Raw genomic sequence first — 16,193 nt, 5'->3', positions numbered from 1 at the left:
CAATCCCGTCACAGGTGTGTGTGTGTCCTTTGCAGAAGCCCTGGAGGCCAGAACTTGACTCTTTTCGTGCTGCGCGGCTGAGCTTTTTCAGAAATCAGTGACACCCGGGTGACCTTCCCTAGATCTGGGGCCGGCTGGATCTTTACAGTAGATTTGATTTTCAATATCATAACACGGGCCGAGATCTGAGCTGACCTTTGCGTTGTTCCTAATTGTGGCATCTGGGAGCTGGGTCAATGTTAGCGAACGATCTGGTTTTGTACTTATTTGTCCGCGGTTTACTGTGTCACATAAAGGAATTGGATTTGTCAATAGGAGATGGAGTGAAAAAATGTTTTTGTATTCAGAATGAAATAGTAATTACAGATCCTGTCAAACAACTCTTCTGGTATTATTGATGATTGCATTTGTATGCACGCAATTTTCATTAATTTGCCTCATTGTATGTGTCAGTCAATTTTTCAAGAGTATATATAAAGCAGGTGCCATTTAAACAACACGTTTAAGGTGGTAATGCAAATGTGCAAGTGGTCTACTGAGTTTATTTCCAGCGATAGTGGGAAATGCTGAGCTCTGATTACTGTCCACAATGTATCAAACAGCGCCTCGAACTTTATGATGCGTGGCGTTTTGCACGGTCCGGCTCGGGATGCAGCAGGCTGATAATGGAAGCCCAAACAGTAGGCCTCATTAACTCTGAGGGATCGACACGTTCGAAGTGTAAATCGTTCTGCCATGCTCTCTCTGGAAAGCAGCCGGGGCCGGAGCTCTCAGAATTCCTGGCACCTTGTGCCTCCTCAGCCGCTCAACCATTAACAGCCAGGATCACATCATGGAGGATTAGGAGGAGATGAAAAGAACATTCCTCAGTGGTTGGATATTCCTCCATTGTCACCTCAAATTACGTGACTTTTTTTTTGTGTGTGTGTTTTTTTTTAATAACACACAGCGGTCAATGGGGGAATACATGGAGGGGGTTGAATTCTAGTACAACTACCTGCACAAAGGAATAGATAATAAGTCTGTGTAATAGTCGTATACCTCAAAGAAACACTCTTGTTGTCAACATTGTGCTCATTATGCCTTTGCTGTTAGTTTGAGACAGTGAAGAGGACGATTTAACACTGTTAATCTTAGCTGCACATCAAAAGCACATTGGAGAGGGAACGAAATGCTGCTATTACCAGAAACAGACTTTTGAGTTTAAGCTTCATTTATACCTTATCCACTCTTTGACACCCTGCAGCAATGCACTGCCAGAGAGTTTAAAGCACCTTGTTAGGGAGTCTTTTGTGACAGCACGGAATAATTTTTCACTTGAATAAGAGAAAGAAATTGCTTCCCTGCATGCTTTATGATTGCTTCGCAGTTCCTGTTCTGCTTTTCAGAGGCAACAATAGAAACCATACAGCAGCTATACGTGCTGCAGACGTGATTTTTCAGTTATGTCTGGCTCAATTCAGTAAATTGTTTTGCCTACGCCCCCAGGACACTCAGCCGCAGTTTCATTGAAGTTAGTGCTTAAATTTAGCGGCGACTGGGTTAACAGCTGCACCTGTTTTCCACTGTTTTCCCAGCATGTCGAGGCTTATAGTTTCAGGTCATCTGCCATCTGCTTTTTAACGGCAAAAAAAAGCCTATCAGTTGTAATACCCCTGAAAGACATCCTGATGGACCATCAAATGGCATCCACTTGACAAACGATTTTCAGAGCGGTGTCAAATACCCAACCACTTCAATTCAAAAACAACGATAACAATATCTGTAAATGACCACTGTTGCGTGTACCTGATAAGGAGCATGACAGCGAAAGGTGAGGAGACAGAGTCGAGTCTGGGAGCCGATCACTGCCCGACTGCCACATCTATGAATAAAGCTGTGCATGCCACCCACTGTGGAATTGGCATTGTGTCAGAACTGATTAAGTGAGGAGTGGAGGGGGGGGGGGAGTGGGCAGAGGGGGCCTGGTACATGCTCTCACCTGATGCCCTGACAGCATTGTGTCCCGCTAAGAACCAAACCTCAGGCTCTGTCTTTCCTGCTTCCACTGCAGTGATAGAGAGTGAACGGGAGAGACAGGTATTCTCAGGGCATCAGATCTAAACCTCTGTTAGTGGAGGCAGAACAAAGCAGGGCAAGCGAACAGGAAGCAGGAACTATTTACATATCATCTCCCACTATGGTACAGAAGGGTAACTTACAGATCTGTGGGATAAATCTTGGCAGTGTAACCCATGGGTCAACTCTGCTTTTGTCACAATAATGATGCAACGCTGCTAATGTTATAAATTACCATGAGAAGGAAACAGTATATTGATTATTCCTCCTGGTGTCTGGATCCAGACATACAGACAGCTTACAGGCTTAAAGCAACACATTTATTTTAATTTCACAAATGTATTTTTGTCTAAGAAGTCAGTATGTATATACTTGGTGTTTGTTTTGACTTTACTTATTTGGTCAAAATTATTACCAGAAAGAAGACATTTTAATTCTATTTATTTATTGCCATGAGAGCAGGAGGGTGCCACACAGGCAGCTAACCAGCTGCAGACAGACGCTGTTCACCAGTGCTTAGTCCCGTCTCTGGTTTTAGCACTCTCTGCGTAACTCAGTGTCGCGATTGGAAACAAATGGACCCATGAAAGACGGCTAACGCTAGCTAAACCCCCTCCTTTGTATCACTCAGTACAAACACAACACTGAGTGCACAGGAGCTGCTAATAAGTTAGCAAGTGTTGAAATAACATGAACAAAAAGCAATATTTCCACGTTCCATGTGGAAGCTGGTTAGCATAGTTTGCTAGCTAGCTTCAAATTCCGGATGAAATAAAAACTTAACAGCATCCCAAATGTTGAATGTTGTAAAGGTTGTTGCTAACATTTGGCTACACAATACTAGGTGGGCTTGTATGAATGTTGGTAGAATATATGATTATGACGTTCTCTAGTCAGTAGCGCACCACGGACGTTGACAGAGCGCCTCCTTGCAACGCTATCTCTCAAATGTCAGTCAAGAGCTACCATGGGAAACGACCATCCAGAGACCTCAGTCTGTTTCCACAAATACGTCCAACAACGATTTTATCCTCTTTTGAAAAATGGAAAATATGCAATAGCTACATTAACATTATGCTTTGTATGTCCTTACGCAAAAAGTGAGCAGACTTCAAATTTCAGTTCAACTTTTGAGGAATCATGAGCTGTATCCTCATATTTAGGCCAGTACTTTTTTTCCACGCAGTTCGAAAAGCAAATGTGACAATGAGGTTGAGAGCCGCTGCATAAACAGCACAAACCACTGAGCTGAAAGTGATAACCAGAAGGGCGGAAAAGTACAAGCGCTGCGGCGAGATCCCAACGAAAGACAACTGCTAAATAACACTAATCTGTGTGTCTAAACCTGCAGTCATCTATCAGCTTCTGTTTTACTTCCTGTAAATGCAATATCGCACCTTAAACCAAAAGCAATTGTCTTTCTCTTCACAATAGCTTAACATTTCCTGCATGATCAGCACAAACCGAAAGAAAGACATAATCACTCGCAGACATATTTATCCACAGATTAAATGATGATGGACTTTACAGTACAAAATGCTCTTTAGTGTCAATGGAGCTGCAGCTTTAACTCAGGCTTTTAAAAGAGAAGCTTTAGTCAGCTCTCAATCTAACAACCTGGCTTTTTGTCTCCCTAAATCACAATGGCATTATTTGAAATGGACAGAGAGCCTTTGAAAGGGAAATGGTTTATTAGAAATAATAGTAATATTAACAACAACAACAGCAAATGGACCACTGCATTAGTTAGGGTTCATGAGGGATTGAATTTTTTTATTGGATTGGAATATCTAAAAAAAGCATTTGTTGCCGCAACACTAAACGAGTGATTATAGCAGCTTAGGCGACTCTGTTTTACCAAAACAATGAAAGGATTGCTGGATCAGTCACACTATCCTTCCAGTGAGTTACTGTGTGTTTGCGTGTGTATGTCGGTGGGTGTTATGGGGGGGGGGGGTACAGCATGTCGTGTGTCTAGAATCAAACATATGGGTTAAACACTTAAAGGTGCTTTTTTGAAAATGTGTATAAAGAGCCATCAATTTCTAATGGATGGCTTTATTTGATTCCATAGCGCAGGAGCCCATTTTCTCGACTGCCTTTGAAAGCCAGAGATTGTTTCTGTCACGGTGACACAGCAGCGCACTTCAATAGAAACCTTGGAGAGCACCTCATTACTGTGATTCATTCGTGAGACTGATCAGAGAGTTATATTCATGATAGCACAGAGGACAGCTCTGTTTTGATTACACAGGTGATGTCAAGATGCCACTCTGATGCCACTCTGAGCGCCGTAAGGACGCGGCGGGTATTCCACTTCAAACTGAAGTGGTTTGTCTGGACAAAAATAACATTTGTGGGAAAGTTGCCTCGTCATTTTTCCGGCAGCTGCATGTTTAATTGAAGAATTTGTCAAGTCTGAAAGGAATCACATGTCAGTGGCTTTATGTAATCCAGTTGATGAATTCTGCTGCTTGCGATGTTAAACAGGTTATGAGCAATCTGCAATGCATTACACTTTGAGAGGAACCATCACAGCGCTGCAAATTAAGCTCAGGGCCACCTTCTGAGGAGGCGCAGATAAAGTATACATTCTCTCCAAACAAAATAGGTCATGCTGTTTCAGCTCCAATTAAATGCCGAGAAAAAAATAACAGTCAACTGTAGAGCAGCTGTGTACAGAGCAGCCAGCGATAATTAAAAATTAACCAATTCCATAATTGACATTTTCCACAGCCATTCAAATCTTTGCTGTAAACTGAATTCATATAAAGGGATGAATTTCAGAGCGTTCGCAGACACGTAATGTATGTAGAGGGGCCTTTCAATGTTTGTAAGATTGTGCGTGTGTAAAAACTAGGTCATCTGTTCGGAACTGACACATCCCCCTGCAAACAGATATTTGAAAATCTGAGAGTGTAGAGAGGGGAGCCACGAGCAATCTGGGAAAAAAAATAAAAAAATAAAACAACAACAACAACAAATGACTGCACAAATTGTTGGGACGGAGATAAAACTTATTCGGCGTCTCTTTGTATGCCATTACAATCCCATGAATGTAGCAAACACCATATTACAGAGGATGCAGGTTTCCCTGGTTTGGGCGAGAGCTCAGAGTGTTTCCCTGCTGCTTCCTCATGTGGCAGCACCGATCTATATTTAAACACATGCGGTGGACATAATGAAGATTCACACAGGTTATGTCTTCAAATCGATGTATTGGCTACCCGCACTTTCCTTTTGTGATACACAGTGCTGTCTGTCTCCTGTGTCATTTTGCTTCCTAAGCAAACCACGATATATATCTCTCCTTTCCACCTAAACAACTACATGGTTTATCTGAATGACACCCTGAAGGATATCTCTTGACCAAACACTACCGCTAAGATGCTGGAGCCAACAATACACAAAGCCTGATCCCACTGAGGGATGCTTCCTTGATGGGGGGGGGGGGGTGTTTAGAAAGTGTGCACGTTTCATGGACTCTGAGAGCCAGGGGCGGATGAGAGCCCTTTTGTGGACAGAGGAGGATGATAAGAGGGCAGAGAAGAATCTAGTTTCAGCAGCAGTCAAAAAAGAGCAGAGACAACTTGCTGAGAGGAATTAAGACAGACAGGAGACCATGTCCACGAGGAGCCAGCAGGGGCCACTGTTTATGCAGGTGGATTTGGCTGCCTGGTGTCTGACTGAGCCGAGACGACTTCATACCTTCATGGAGTCAAACAGTGTCACTCAGCTGACCGGTGCTTTTTTCATTCACCAAAGTAAACTAATTAAATTAAGTCTTTACATAACTCCTGTGCTTTTCTCAAATACTTCATTCAATATGAATGCATTAGCAACATTGTCAAAATACAGCCACTACATAAATTAATTTGTTGTCGTCATATGACTTGGAGAAGTGAATGGAGGGAGGTCATCCAACGGTCGCCCAAACATGCCACAGTATCATAAACAAACCGCATTCAGAGCTGCAGAATAATCTCAGCACTGCAGGATACATCTGCATCTCTTCACTACAGGCCGGCGATAAGAGGTTGAAAACAAGAAAATAAACAAACCGCTCAGACGTTTTAGATTGCCGAGGCTCACTGAACTGCAATGACAGGTATCGATCCGGCCAGTTATTTACCAGCCACACTGTTCGTCTCGGAGGGGGCCGGAGTAGAAGAGGGGTGGCAGGTGCTATTATTTATGAGCGGTTATGTGACAAACACTTCTGATCTACTGAGGGATACCACTGACCGAATGAACCGGTCAATCAACAAACTAATAAAAAAAAAGGAATAATAATAACATGAAAGACAACGCAGCCCTTTATTTCTGCAAATGAATGTACAAAAGTGAGCATTACTTAATCAAAGTGCTGACCTAGTCTTCATTTCATTTCAAATGAATCCACTTTTGTAGATAGATTAGGGGCTTTAGCTCTACACATTGAAACCCTTCAGTTGTAGTAAGTTTTATGTGCTCAATTTCAAGTTAGAGGGAAAATGGTAGAATTGCATCTGTGTATGTGACATGTGCGTGACTATACACCAGGGTTGAATGATGGGAATTAAGATCCTGGTATTTCCCTGGAATTCTCGCCAAAATCTTCTGCTTTGCCTGAAAAATACCGGTGGGATGTGTGTGCTTACAGTCCAGCTGGTTAAATCACTGTGAATGAAGCATGGTGGAAAATCTGTAAATAGACGGTTGTATTTGTGAGGGTTCATGAAGGATTTACATATTTTATTTATATCTCTTTATATCTTTTTTTAAGATGAAAAAAAAAATGCGAAAAGGAATTTATTTTCCAATAAATCCATTTGCACGTCCATCAATAAAGGGCATCATAAAACACTGAAAATGTGTCACTTAACAGGCCTTTTTCACTGCAGACATTTTGACTGGCATTAGCAGGAAAAGCACCGGTGTTCGAATTAATTGTATCAGTAAGCCATACCAGTATGCTAACATACACAATGCCATGGTCCTAATACTAGCAGACCTTACGCACCAGAGTTTTCCAACTCAAAATGTCCTCTGTAAGAAAGGCCTACAGTAATTCAGCACATATGGTCCCAGGCCTGTACTACTCTAAATTGCAAAATGAAATTTAAGGAAGGAGGCGTGGCCAGTACATGATATTACATGATATTTAAAAAGGTACGTGGCAGAGTTTTCTTGTATACAAATAAATTATGTTTACACCCTCACCTAAACTAATTACTACTGCACTTTTAGGCACATTACCGCCACTAACTGTCGACCAGTGGAAGTGAAAACCTTGGAAAATGTGCATGATGAGATACGAACAGAAAAGGGACCCGTTCATCTAAACACTGCTCCACAGCACTACTAGTGCTCAAAAACTCCACAGCGTACCTTTAATTTTCCAGCTGTCGGTTTCATACAGCTAACACTAAATATGGTAAGTTTGTCATTATTACAAGTGAATAATTAAACATCTCAATTAATTAGTAATCCTTTTATCAATTTAGCAGTCCTCAAAATGGCTTTATAATGAAAAGCTTTCTATCAATCCCCTCCCGTACCCTAGTAATAGAAATTTCTGATGACCAATACACACTGTACTTTATACACACTGTATCTGAACATAAACGTAGTGACAATAAATTACCAATCTTTTCCACATTTGCAAAGGCCTATCACAAAAGGTGCATAGCTTTGACCATTAATCACTTTAATGTGATAGATCCCATATTTATCAATACTACTAATGTACGTTACCCTTAATGGGCCTAATTTGTTTTTGTTGTCGCTTGTGGCTAAATTTGCATTTGAGATTTGTGTCAGCCCTGTTTTAAGCCTGGAAGCAGCTACTGGAAGGAAGCTTTCTGATGTGTCGGCATGAGAACATGAAACATAAGGAGATCCTTTTTCTATCACTGACCTCAAGGATCAGGTCGAGTGGACTGACCTTTAGTCTACGAAGCATTCAGTAACCAGAGCCTGTGTGGACCACCACCAAACACCATGGCATCCAACAACATGGTTGTAGGCACAGCACTAATTATATGCAGTAGCTTGTGCATGTGCAATGCTAAAGGAATCCAACTGATCCCTGTCACACAGTCTGACTGGCATTAGAAGTGTAATGACTTCTGAGAGAATGTGTGCTGCATGGTTACAAGGTAGAAGTCAGTCAACTGATATATGCCAAGGCTTGTAGATTTAATATTGAAACTGACATGATCAGGGAGGGTGCAAGGACTTAACTGCCTCATGTGGCTTTTTCTGTAGTATGTGACAGGGTCTCTACATGGACTATTCCAACGACTATGAGGATTTTAATTTTATCTTAATATTTACACTACCCACATCATCTTTTTTATTTCTAATTTTAGTAGTTAGAATGTTTACACGATTAGTTGTATCCACTGTGTGAATGTATTAATATACAAACATCCTTTCAACCTTGCACCCTACAGATTCTGCCCCAAACCCTCAAATACACCCTCTCCAACTCACTATTTATATTTTGAATCCTCACAAAGTTCACAGCCTAGTTTAAAAACATCAACAACAAATTGTCATGCACACCGCTACCCGATGCCTGTTGCAGATTTCAGTAAAAAAAAAAAAAATATCTATGATGTTTGTGTGTATAGAAAATGGTGTCTTCAAAAGGGGTGGTGTTTGCTATATTTACAAGAGGAGTCAACTTGAATGACCCACTGCTGTGGATTCTTTTCCTCAAGAGAGATCACCACTCCTGTCATATGGTGATGTTTTAAAAAATGTTGGAGCCAAAGGAGGTTACATTTTTTCATTAAGGACGTCTGTTTCTATCATGACACTCAAATGTAAAAGTCACTGCATCATTCGTTTTTTTTAAAAACTAAACAGGGTTATAATGTCGGTTTAATTATCAGTCCCCTGGCAACAGTGTTCTCACAACTTAAAGGCACCCTGTTACCACTAGTAGTGCTATGCTGTATGAGAGAATGAGCCATAATGAACATAATGCAAAGCACCTGTTATTTTGCTTCTTTGTATAATCTTGATTTCTTGAACAGTGTGAGAAACAAAGAAATTGTTGAAAGCGCAGAGTGGCTCGCGGGTGTAATTGGAGTATTCATACTATGAGTGGGTGTGCTTTTTTAAAATCATGACTCATTTAGTTTTTAATTGTGCTGTAAAGACAATATCACTGTCTGAGAAACAGCATTGAATTTGTTTAAGTTACATTTACAGGTTCATTACTCATACCTTTCACCCAAATCACATGCATGCACACACACAAACACTTATTTTAGTGGTGTAATTTATCTGAAAGCTCAACTGTACATTAATTTGGCAGAAATTGCTATACAGACAAGAAATCATGATTTTGTCCTTTAAACAGGGTGGCATTTGAATAGCAAATAAACAAATGTGTTGAGGTACACGGTGAGAATGTAAGGCTGCTTTTCTGATGTTGTGTTAACACTATATGGTCTGGTATAAATAGACAGCAAATGTAAGGAATTCTAAGGAGGTATTTATTTCTTTTTCATGTAGCCAGAGGGAAATCCTGCAGATAAGACTGTAGAAAAACACACAAAAATATGTGGATGAGCTTTCAGTGTAATGGTTCGATGGTGCTGTAAAAGAAATTAAAATGTATCAGGGGTCAGAAAAAGATAGTGAATGTGTTTTATATCAGTCCCTGATCTGAACCAATTTCAAACATCTTTTCAAAAAGTCTACTTCAAAACATCTGTCGCAGACAAAAAAGAAATATGTAACTATCAATTGCCTATCAATACATGGTTTAGTAATAACCATTTGGTTTGCTTGGTGTAAAACAAAGTGAAATTTGTTTCAAGGTGCATCTCCACACAGAGAAAAGATCACAGGACTGCAGATAACATGTCTTCATCTTGTCGAAGCCCTGGGCTCTCACTTTGTAGTTAAACGTGGTAACCCTGCACCAAGCAAAGAATCCTCTCTGGTAATCTACAGCAGGGATGGTAACCCTGCACTCAGTCAGCTTGCTTTTTTAAGAGCTGCCCGTAGTTCTTGAGGGTAGGGCAGCTGGGGTCAATCACCTGAGCAGAAGGCATCACGTATGATGTAAACAACCTGATCACCTTTCAGGCAGAAAAGTACCTCTCGAGCATATTAAAGAACAGCTCTTTTTACTGTAATATTTATACAATGCAGAATAAGTACAATCTGAGACTATTATGAGAGGTTGAGCTTCCATATAGTTGAAAAACAAAAATATTTTGTTTTATGGAGTCCACCAGGGGTCTATCCTGGGTCCCCTTTCATTCCTTACTTACTTACAATTCCATCTTTTGGGGCATATCTTCCTCAGGCACACAGTAATATTGACTTCCATTGATACACACCTGTATGACCCAATATAGCCTGTCACTACGCAAGTCCTGTATTATGTCTTGTCTTGCTGATATTAAGAACTCGATGTCTAAAAATGTCCTGCACAAATCAGAGATCCTTATAATTGCCCCTCATGATCCCAGTACTTGCATTATTAACAGTCTCTCGTCTAGTCTGGGTGCCTTATCAAATAATGTCAAACTAAAAGCCTGTAATCTAGGCCTAATTCTTAACTCAGCTGTTTTTTGTATTTGTTTAGCCATAGACAATATTCTGTCCATCATGATACTAAAGTAGCCTGTAGAATGAACTGGTGTTAGTGATGTATTCCAGTTCAACATGTTCATGAAAATAGATTACATAAAAACCAGTAATTACCATTTAAATACAGAATTAATGAGTTAATGCACTGTCAAAGATAATTTCCCAAGTAATGTTTATGCAGACAGTGAATTGCTTATTTTGATGGGTTTTCACAGGTGTTGCTAATTGCATTCTTTCGGAGGTGGGATTTTTGGGAGATTAACAAGGGTTCATGTCAAGTCACACATATAAAATCAGTCTTTTGGACACATCCTGATGGCACCATATGCAAATGTTCTTGTGCAGGTCAAAAGGCAAAGTGGCCAGGACCAGAAGGCAGAGAAATGTCAGATATTTAAACATGTTTGACAGATGAAACCATCATTGACCTTCGAGGGGGCTTTAACTGGCTGCAGGGATTGAGCAGTTCAAAATAATCCTCCCCTGTCAAACGTCACTCAAGCTCAGCAATACAACAAGTCATCATCCAGCTTAGCTTTCCTCCAATTTCGGGAAAGACGGAGAGACTCGTGGAAATTGGTATGTTTAACCGGCAGCCATGAAATCTGTTAATTTTTTGGACTACAATAGAGATCAAACACTGGTGGATTTGGGTAATTAAGCGTCCTTGGAGCCTGTTGATGTGAGAAGCTCTTCTTACACCTTCACTTCACGTGTGAGTAAGGACACGTTGGGGGGATTGGGTGCTGGGTGGCAGGGGTTAAGAGAGGGTGAGGTGGGGGGCAGAGCAGGCAAGCTAATCAGAACAAGTCTAGATCACAGAATTTCATCCAAGGAGTTCATCTTAGACTTCTAATGACGCTGACCTTCTATGAATACCCTCAATTATGTGAAATGATCTCTTGAATAAAGTCCTCAATCAAAGTCACAGACCCCCTACTGAGAAAGTCCCGGGTATTACATAAAATCACCATTAACTCTCAGTGACTAGAGATCATTTTTGATAATTACGACAAATATGTAAATAGCTCCTTTAATTGACTATGTTTTGGTTTATTTACACAACAGATTGAAAGAGGCACAACCCACTTCTTTTAAGTAGATTTAACACCATTTGTAAAAGGTTATGAACCTGTCACGACATTGGGTCGAACAGAGTGATGATCATAAAGGCAAAGTTGACAGATTTTGCTTTCAGTCTAATCTTGCCTTTATAGTGTCTCTGGTTTATTTTGGCATTAAAGATCTGCTGTACTGGACACAAATAAACAAGATTAGAGCTAAGGTTTGGATACAAAAGGTTTAAGGGAGGGTCAGGTCAAACATGATGTGACGCCACAGAGTAATTTACAGCACATCGTCTAGCTTAAAGTGTACATATGGAGCATTAAGTTTCCCGACATGTTTCAAAGCATTCAAATAAAGCATGGGGGGAGGGAAGCACAGAGCCCATTATCCTGCTACAGTATATCCTTGGGAAAGAAAGACAAATATATATAGCGTACACGCTATATCTGTAAAATTAGTGATTTGCTTTTATCTGAAATCAAAGAGATGCTCACAAATCTATTAAACGCCACCTTTTGTTTTTTAATAATGCATCATACTGGGACCAAAGCGAGCTTTTCAAGCAAAATGTAGACTTTTGTTCTGAACAAATATAATTAGACTTATTTTTAAGATACTCTCTGCAATGTTGAAGCTAATTTGTATTTAGTAAAGTACAGTCCTTGATGAGCTATTCCCAGAGGCTGGGAGGCCCAGTTTGTATTTTGAACCAGCATAAAATCCTTGAATTAAAGAAAACTCAAGGGCCTTTCACTTTCCAGAGATTGTCGACGGCTGGATGTATTGAGATTAGAATAGCTGTCTCTGTGGCATTGACTACTCTGTTCTAAGGGACGACAGTTTTTTGTAATTCTTCTCAGTCATGTACAGTTCTATAAAAAGGTCTAGTGCTGGATCCAACGTCTCACAATGCCTTTCAAGGCTTGAGGCCAGGCCTAAGACAGTCTCATACTGCTCTGCCAAGATTAAATGTTGTACTTTTTATCCTTATTATAAATATTTTTTTGTGTTATTTAATATTTAATAGTATAATAGTAGTGTCCATGATGCAGTACACCTACGACAGTGTTTAAGAATGGACTATTCAATCTAAAAATGTTTTAACAATGTCCACAATGCGTACAAAATGAGAAGACAATCCAATTGGCCGCTTGTTACTTAGTTACTGTTGCTTTGCCTGTCAAACTTTCCGTTCTTGCACAACGCATATGCATTTTACAATGATAACAGTAGCAGATTAACCACTCCAATTTCTTTGTAATTTCTGAAACAGTGGGTCCTTGATACCAGACAGAGGAAGACAGGCTTCTCATTTCTAGTCAGCGACTTTGTCAGCTGTCACAATCAGATTTTATCAGCTGTAGCTAGTTTGCCATTTAAGCTAGCATTAGCTTCCATGAGTCATTGGAAAATGCTGTCTTCAGCTAACTTTTTAATGTCTTCAACTGACTTGTTTTAAAACAGGAACCCTGTAAAAATGTGTCTAAACATGTACTTGACACCTATAAACACAATATTGTGCTAAAAGAATGAAGCTAAAGCTGCATGTCAAATGAAAAATAAATATTACCATAAAGCTATAAGCATAGGTTTACAATGACCAGTGGGTAGATACAGACATGAATATGAGCTGCCTTTTATGAGATAAATGAAATCAGACGATGTAAACCCCCACCAGGGAAGATCTTTCAAAAATTCATAAAGGTTAAAACTGTTTATTCTGAGCATTTCAATGAAACATGGCAAGCAGTTCCCCATTGCATTGCCATCTATGAGGCACAAATGTATGCATACTATACACACACATATACAGTACACCCAAATGTGCATAAGGGGGACTGATGAAGTGATTTCAGTCATGCAGATGTTGTACTGGAGCAAACCAAAGCTCTATATTTACCTTATGATTTGTGTGAACCCTCAACTATTGTCATAGAATTTGAGTAGTGACTAAAAGAACTGAGTTTTGGATACAAGTGCTGAAATTAGTTTTCTTCCCATGGTGTCTGGCCTAAGTCTTTCAGATAGAGGAGCTCAAGTATCCGGAGAGGTTTGAAGAAGGACTGCTGTGCTTTGGTTTTGACAAGAGCAAGTTGAGGCCTACAAGACTCCTCCCTGTGGAGGTATTCCAGGGATATCTAACTGGAAGGAAGCCCCAGGGTAGTCTTAGAACACGCTAGAGGGATTAAATATCCCAGCTGACCTGGGAACGCCTCGGGATTCTCCAGGAGGCGCTGGGAAATATGGCTGGGGAAATGGATGCCTGGGCTAGTCTGCTTAGCCAAATGCCACCAATCCAGAGAAGGAAAAGTGGCAGGAAATTATGAAAAGGGTAGATGGATAGAAGGGTGGACTGATTGTTGCCTTAGCCGCCCATTACTGTGAAGTTTACAATAACAAAAAAATTGGGCAACTGATCGAGTATGTTGTACAGTCGTAGTTTGTTCTTACCTTTGGTGGAACAGCTGGTCCGGAAGTGTAGGGAGCCAAGCTTGGTGGTACATCTGTAATATAGGTCTTCTTGGGGCCTTGAGGTTGGTATGCTTGGATGGGGGCTGGCTCAGGTCTCCTGGAGCTTAAACCACCTATTTGGTGTACTCCTGGGTGGTGCTGTTCTTGATATGCACCTTGAGCCATCGGGGAGAAGCCAGGCTGTGGTGGTCCATAGGCAAAGTCGGGACCTTTGGGCTGGGCAGGCATGTAATGCACCTGTGCAGGGCTGCGAATGGGCTGCTGGCCAAAATGGTGCCCACCTGGGGCTTGATGCTGGGGGCCAGGCTGGGCCGACCTCACCTGGACATTGAAGGTGGGCTGGCTTGGGGTTGAGGCTGTAGCGTATGAAGCTGGGACAGGCTGAGGAGCTGTGTGGCTTAGAGGCTTGGCCACCGGACTGACAGAGGAGGGGGGGATAGACGAGACTCCCCCGGGAGCCTGAGGTTTGGGCGTAGATTTCTTAGTGGCAGTCAGAGGTGGCTGGGTTGGAATGACCATGCGCTTGTAACCAGTCACTGGGGCGTTGGGGGTGGAGGCTGCGGTGGATCCAGAGTTCTGAAAAATAGTAGAAAAGTTAAGCTCCAGTAAAAAATTACTAAATAGCCAAATAACTAAATAAATAGCATTACTGCTCAATGAAAGACACATTGAACTACAACATTGAACTACACATAAGACTATAAAATATTCTAAAAACAATACATTTAAAATGCTAACGTCAGCATGTCAATATGCTCACTATAACAATCTAATCATGCTGATGTTAACCATCTCTGCTTGGAATGTGAGCATGCTAACATTAGATAATTAGCATTAAACACAAATAACATTTGAAGCTGATGGGAATGTCATTAGTTTTGCAAGTATTTGGTGATAAAAAATTTGACCTGATGATAGATGGGGATCACCAAAGTTATTAAAATTCATCCTGAGGGGGACTCAGACCAAATTTTATGGCAACCAATCCAAAAGTTGTTGAAACATTTCACTCATAACCAACAAACAAATGTCAACCTCATGGTGATGCCAGAGTCGGAGGATGACCAAAGTCATTAGGATTGATCATCTGGGAACAATGAATGTCTGTACCAAGTTTTGTGCCAATCCATCCCGTCAATGTTGAAATATTTCACATGACAGGTGAAAACCACCAGGATTCATCCTCTGGCGACCATGAATGTGTGCAAACCATTTCATGGATATCTATTGAATAGTTGTTGAGATATTTCAGTCTGGACCAAAGTGGAGGACTGACCGACAGACATGCTACTACCATTGCTAAAAAATATTGTGACTAATAACAGTAACAGGATGCACTGAAAACTTCGATGAATGAAATCCTGCTGAATGGTGGAAATACAACAGTTGTGCTCAACAGCTATTTACTGATACTGTGGTTTACGCTCAAATGATCATCCACCCTGCCTCCCCAGAGTCAATTACAAGGCTACCTCGACAGCAGAGGCTCTACACTGTCCACGACCACCCATAATCTATGGCTAATAAAGCAGGAGGGGAAGCAATAAATACTTTGGCAAAGGACGCCGTGACAGCAGATTGGCAATGGCACATGACACTTGTGCTGACTCCAGCTGTTTGGATGGGAAAGATGTTAAATCACTGAGATTTGTGGCGCTGGTGTTCCTGGGAAGAGATGGCTGTAAAGCAGCAACACAACCCACTGCTGGGATTCTCACCATCTACACAACTGTGGTATTTGATGCACAGGCCAAACTATAACAAAATATAATAAGACTGAATAACAACGTTTCACTCAGATGTCAGAGGCTTCTGCCCTGAGTGTCTCTCATGTAAGTAATAATTGTTTTTCACTACTACTACATATCGGTGTCAGACGTTCAGCCAGTCTAAAAAGGGTCTATCATTAACCTTGGATGGCCTTATTAGGTTATTGCCTGAAGCCAAAAATCAGAGTCAATTACTAAATTTGCAGCACAAGGGGAACAAAAATGAAC

The 16,193-nt window shown here is 40.9% G+C and overlaps 1 protein-coding gene across 2 annotated transcripts in view; it reads right to left on the bottom strand.

Moving 5' to 3' along the window:
- lpp (LIM domain containing preferred translocation partner in lipoma) overlaps positions 1-16,193 on the bottom strand; it is a 129,218-nt gene that overhangs the window by 34,854 nt on the left and 78,171 nt on the right. For both annotated transcript variants that reach the window (XM_070909096.1, XM_070909097.1), the window contains one exon: positions 14,176-14,772. In XM_070909096.1, the coding sequence (XP_070765197.1) occupies positions 14,176-14,772 (597 nt within the window). The remainder of the gene's footprint in view (positions 1-14,175; positions 14,773-16,193) is intronic.

This window comes from Enoplosus armatus, chromosome 7 (assembly GCF_043641665.1).
Source record: "Enoplosus armatus isolate fEnoArm2 chromosome 7, fEnoArm2.hap1, whole genome shotgun sequence".
NCBI classification, from domain to species: Eukaryota; Metazoa; Chordata; class Actinopteri; order Centrarchiformes; family Enoplosidae; genus Enoplosus; species Enoplosus armatus.
The sequence above is the reverse complement of the archived record's forward strand: the minus strand, read 5'-3'. Positions and strand labels throughout refer to the sequence as shown.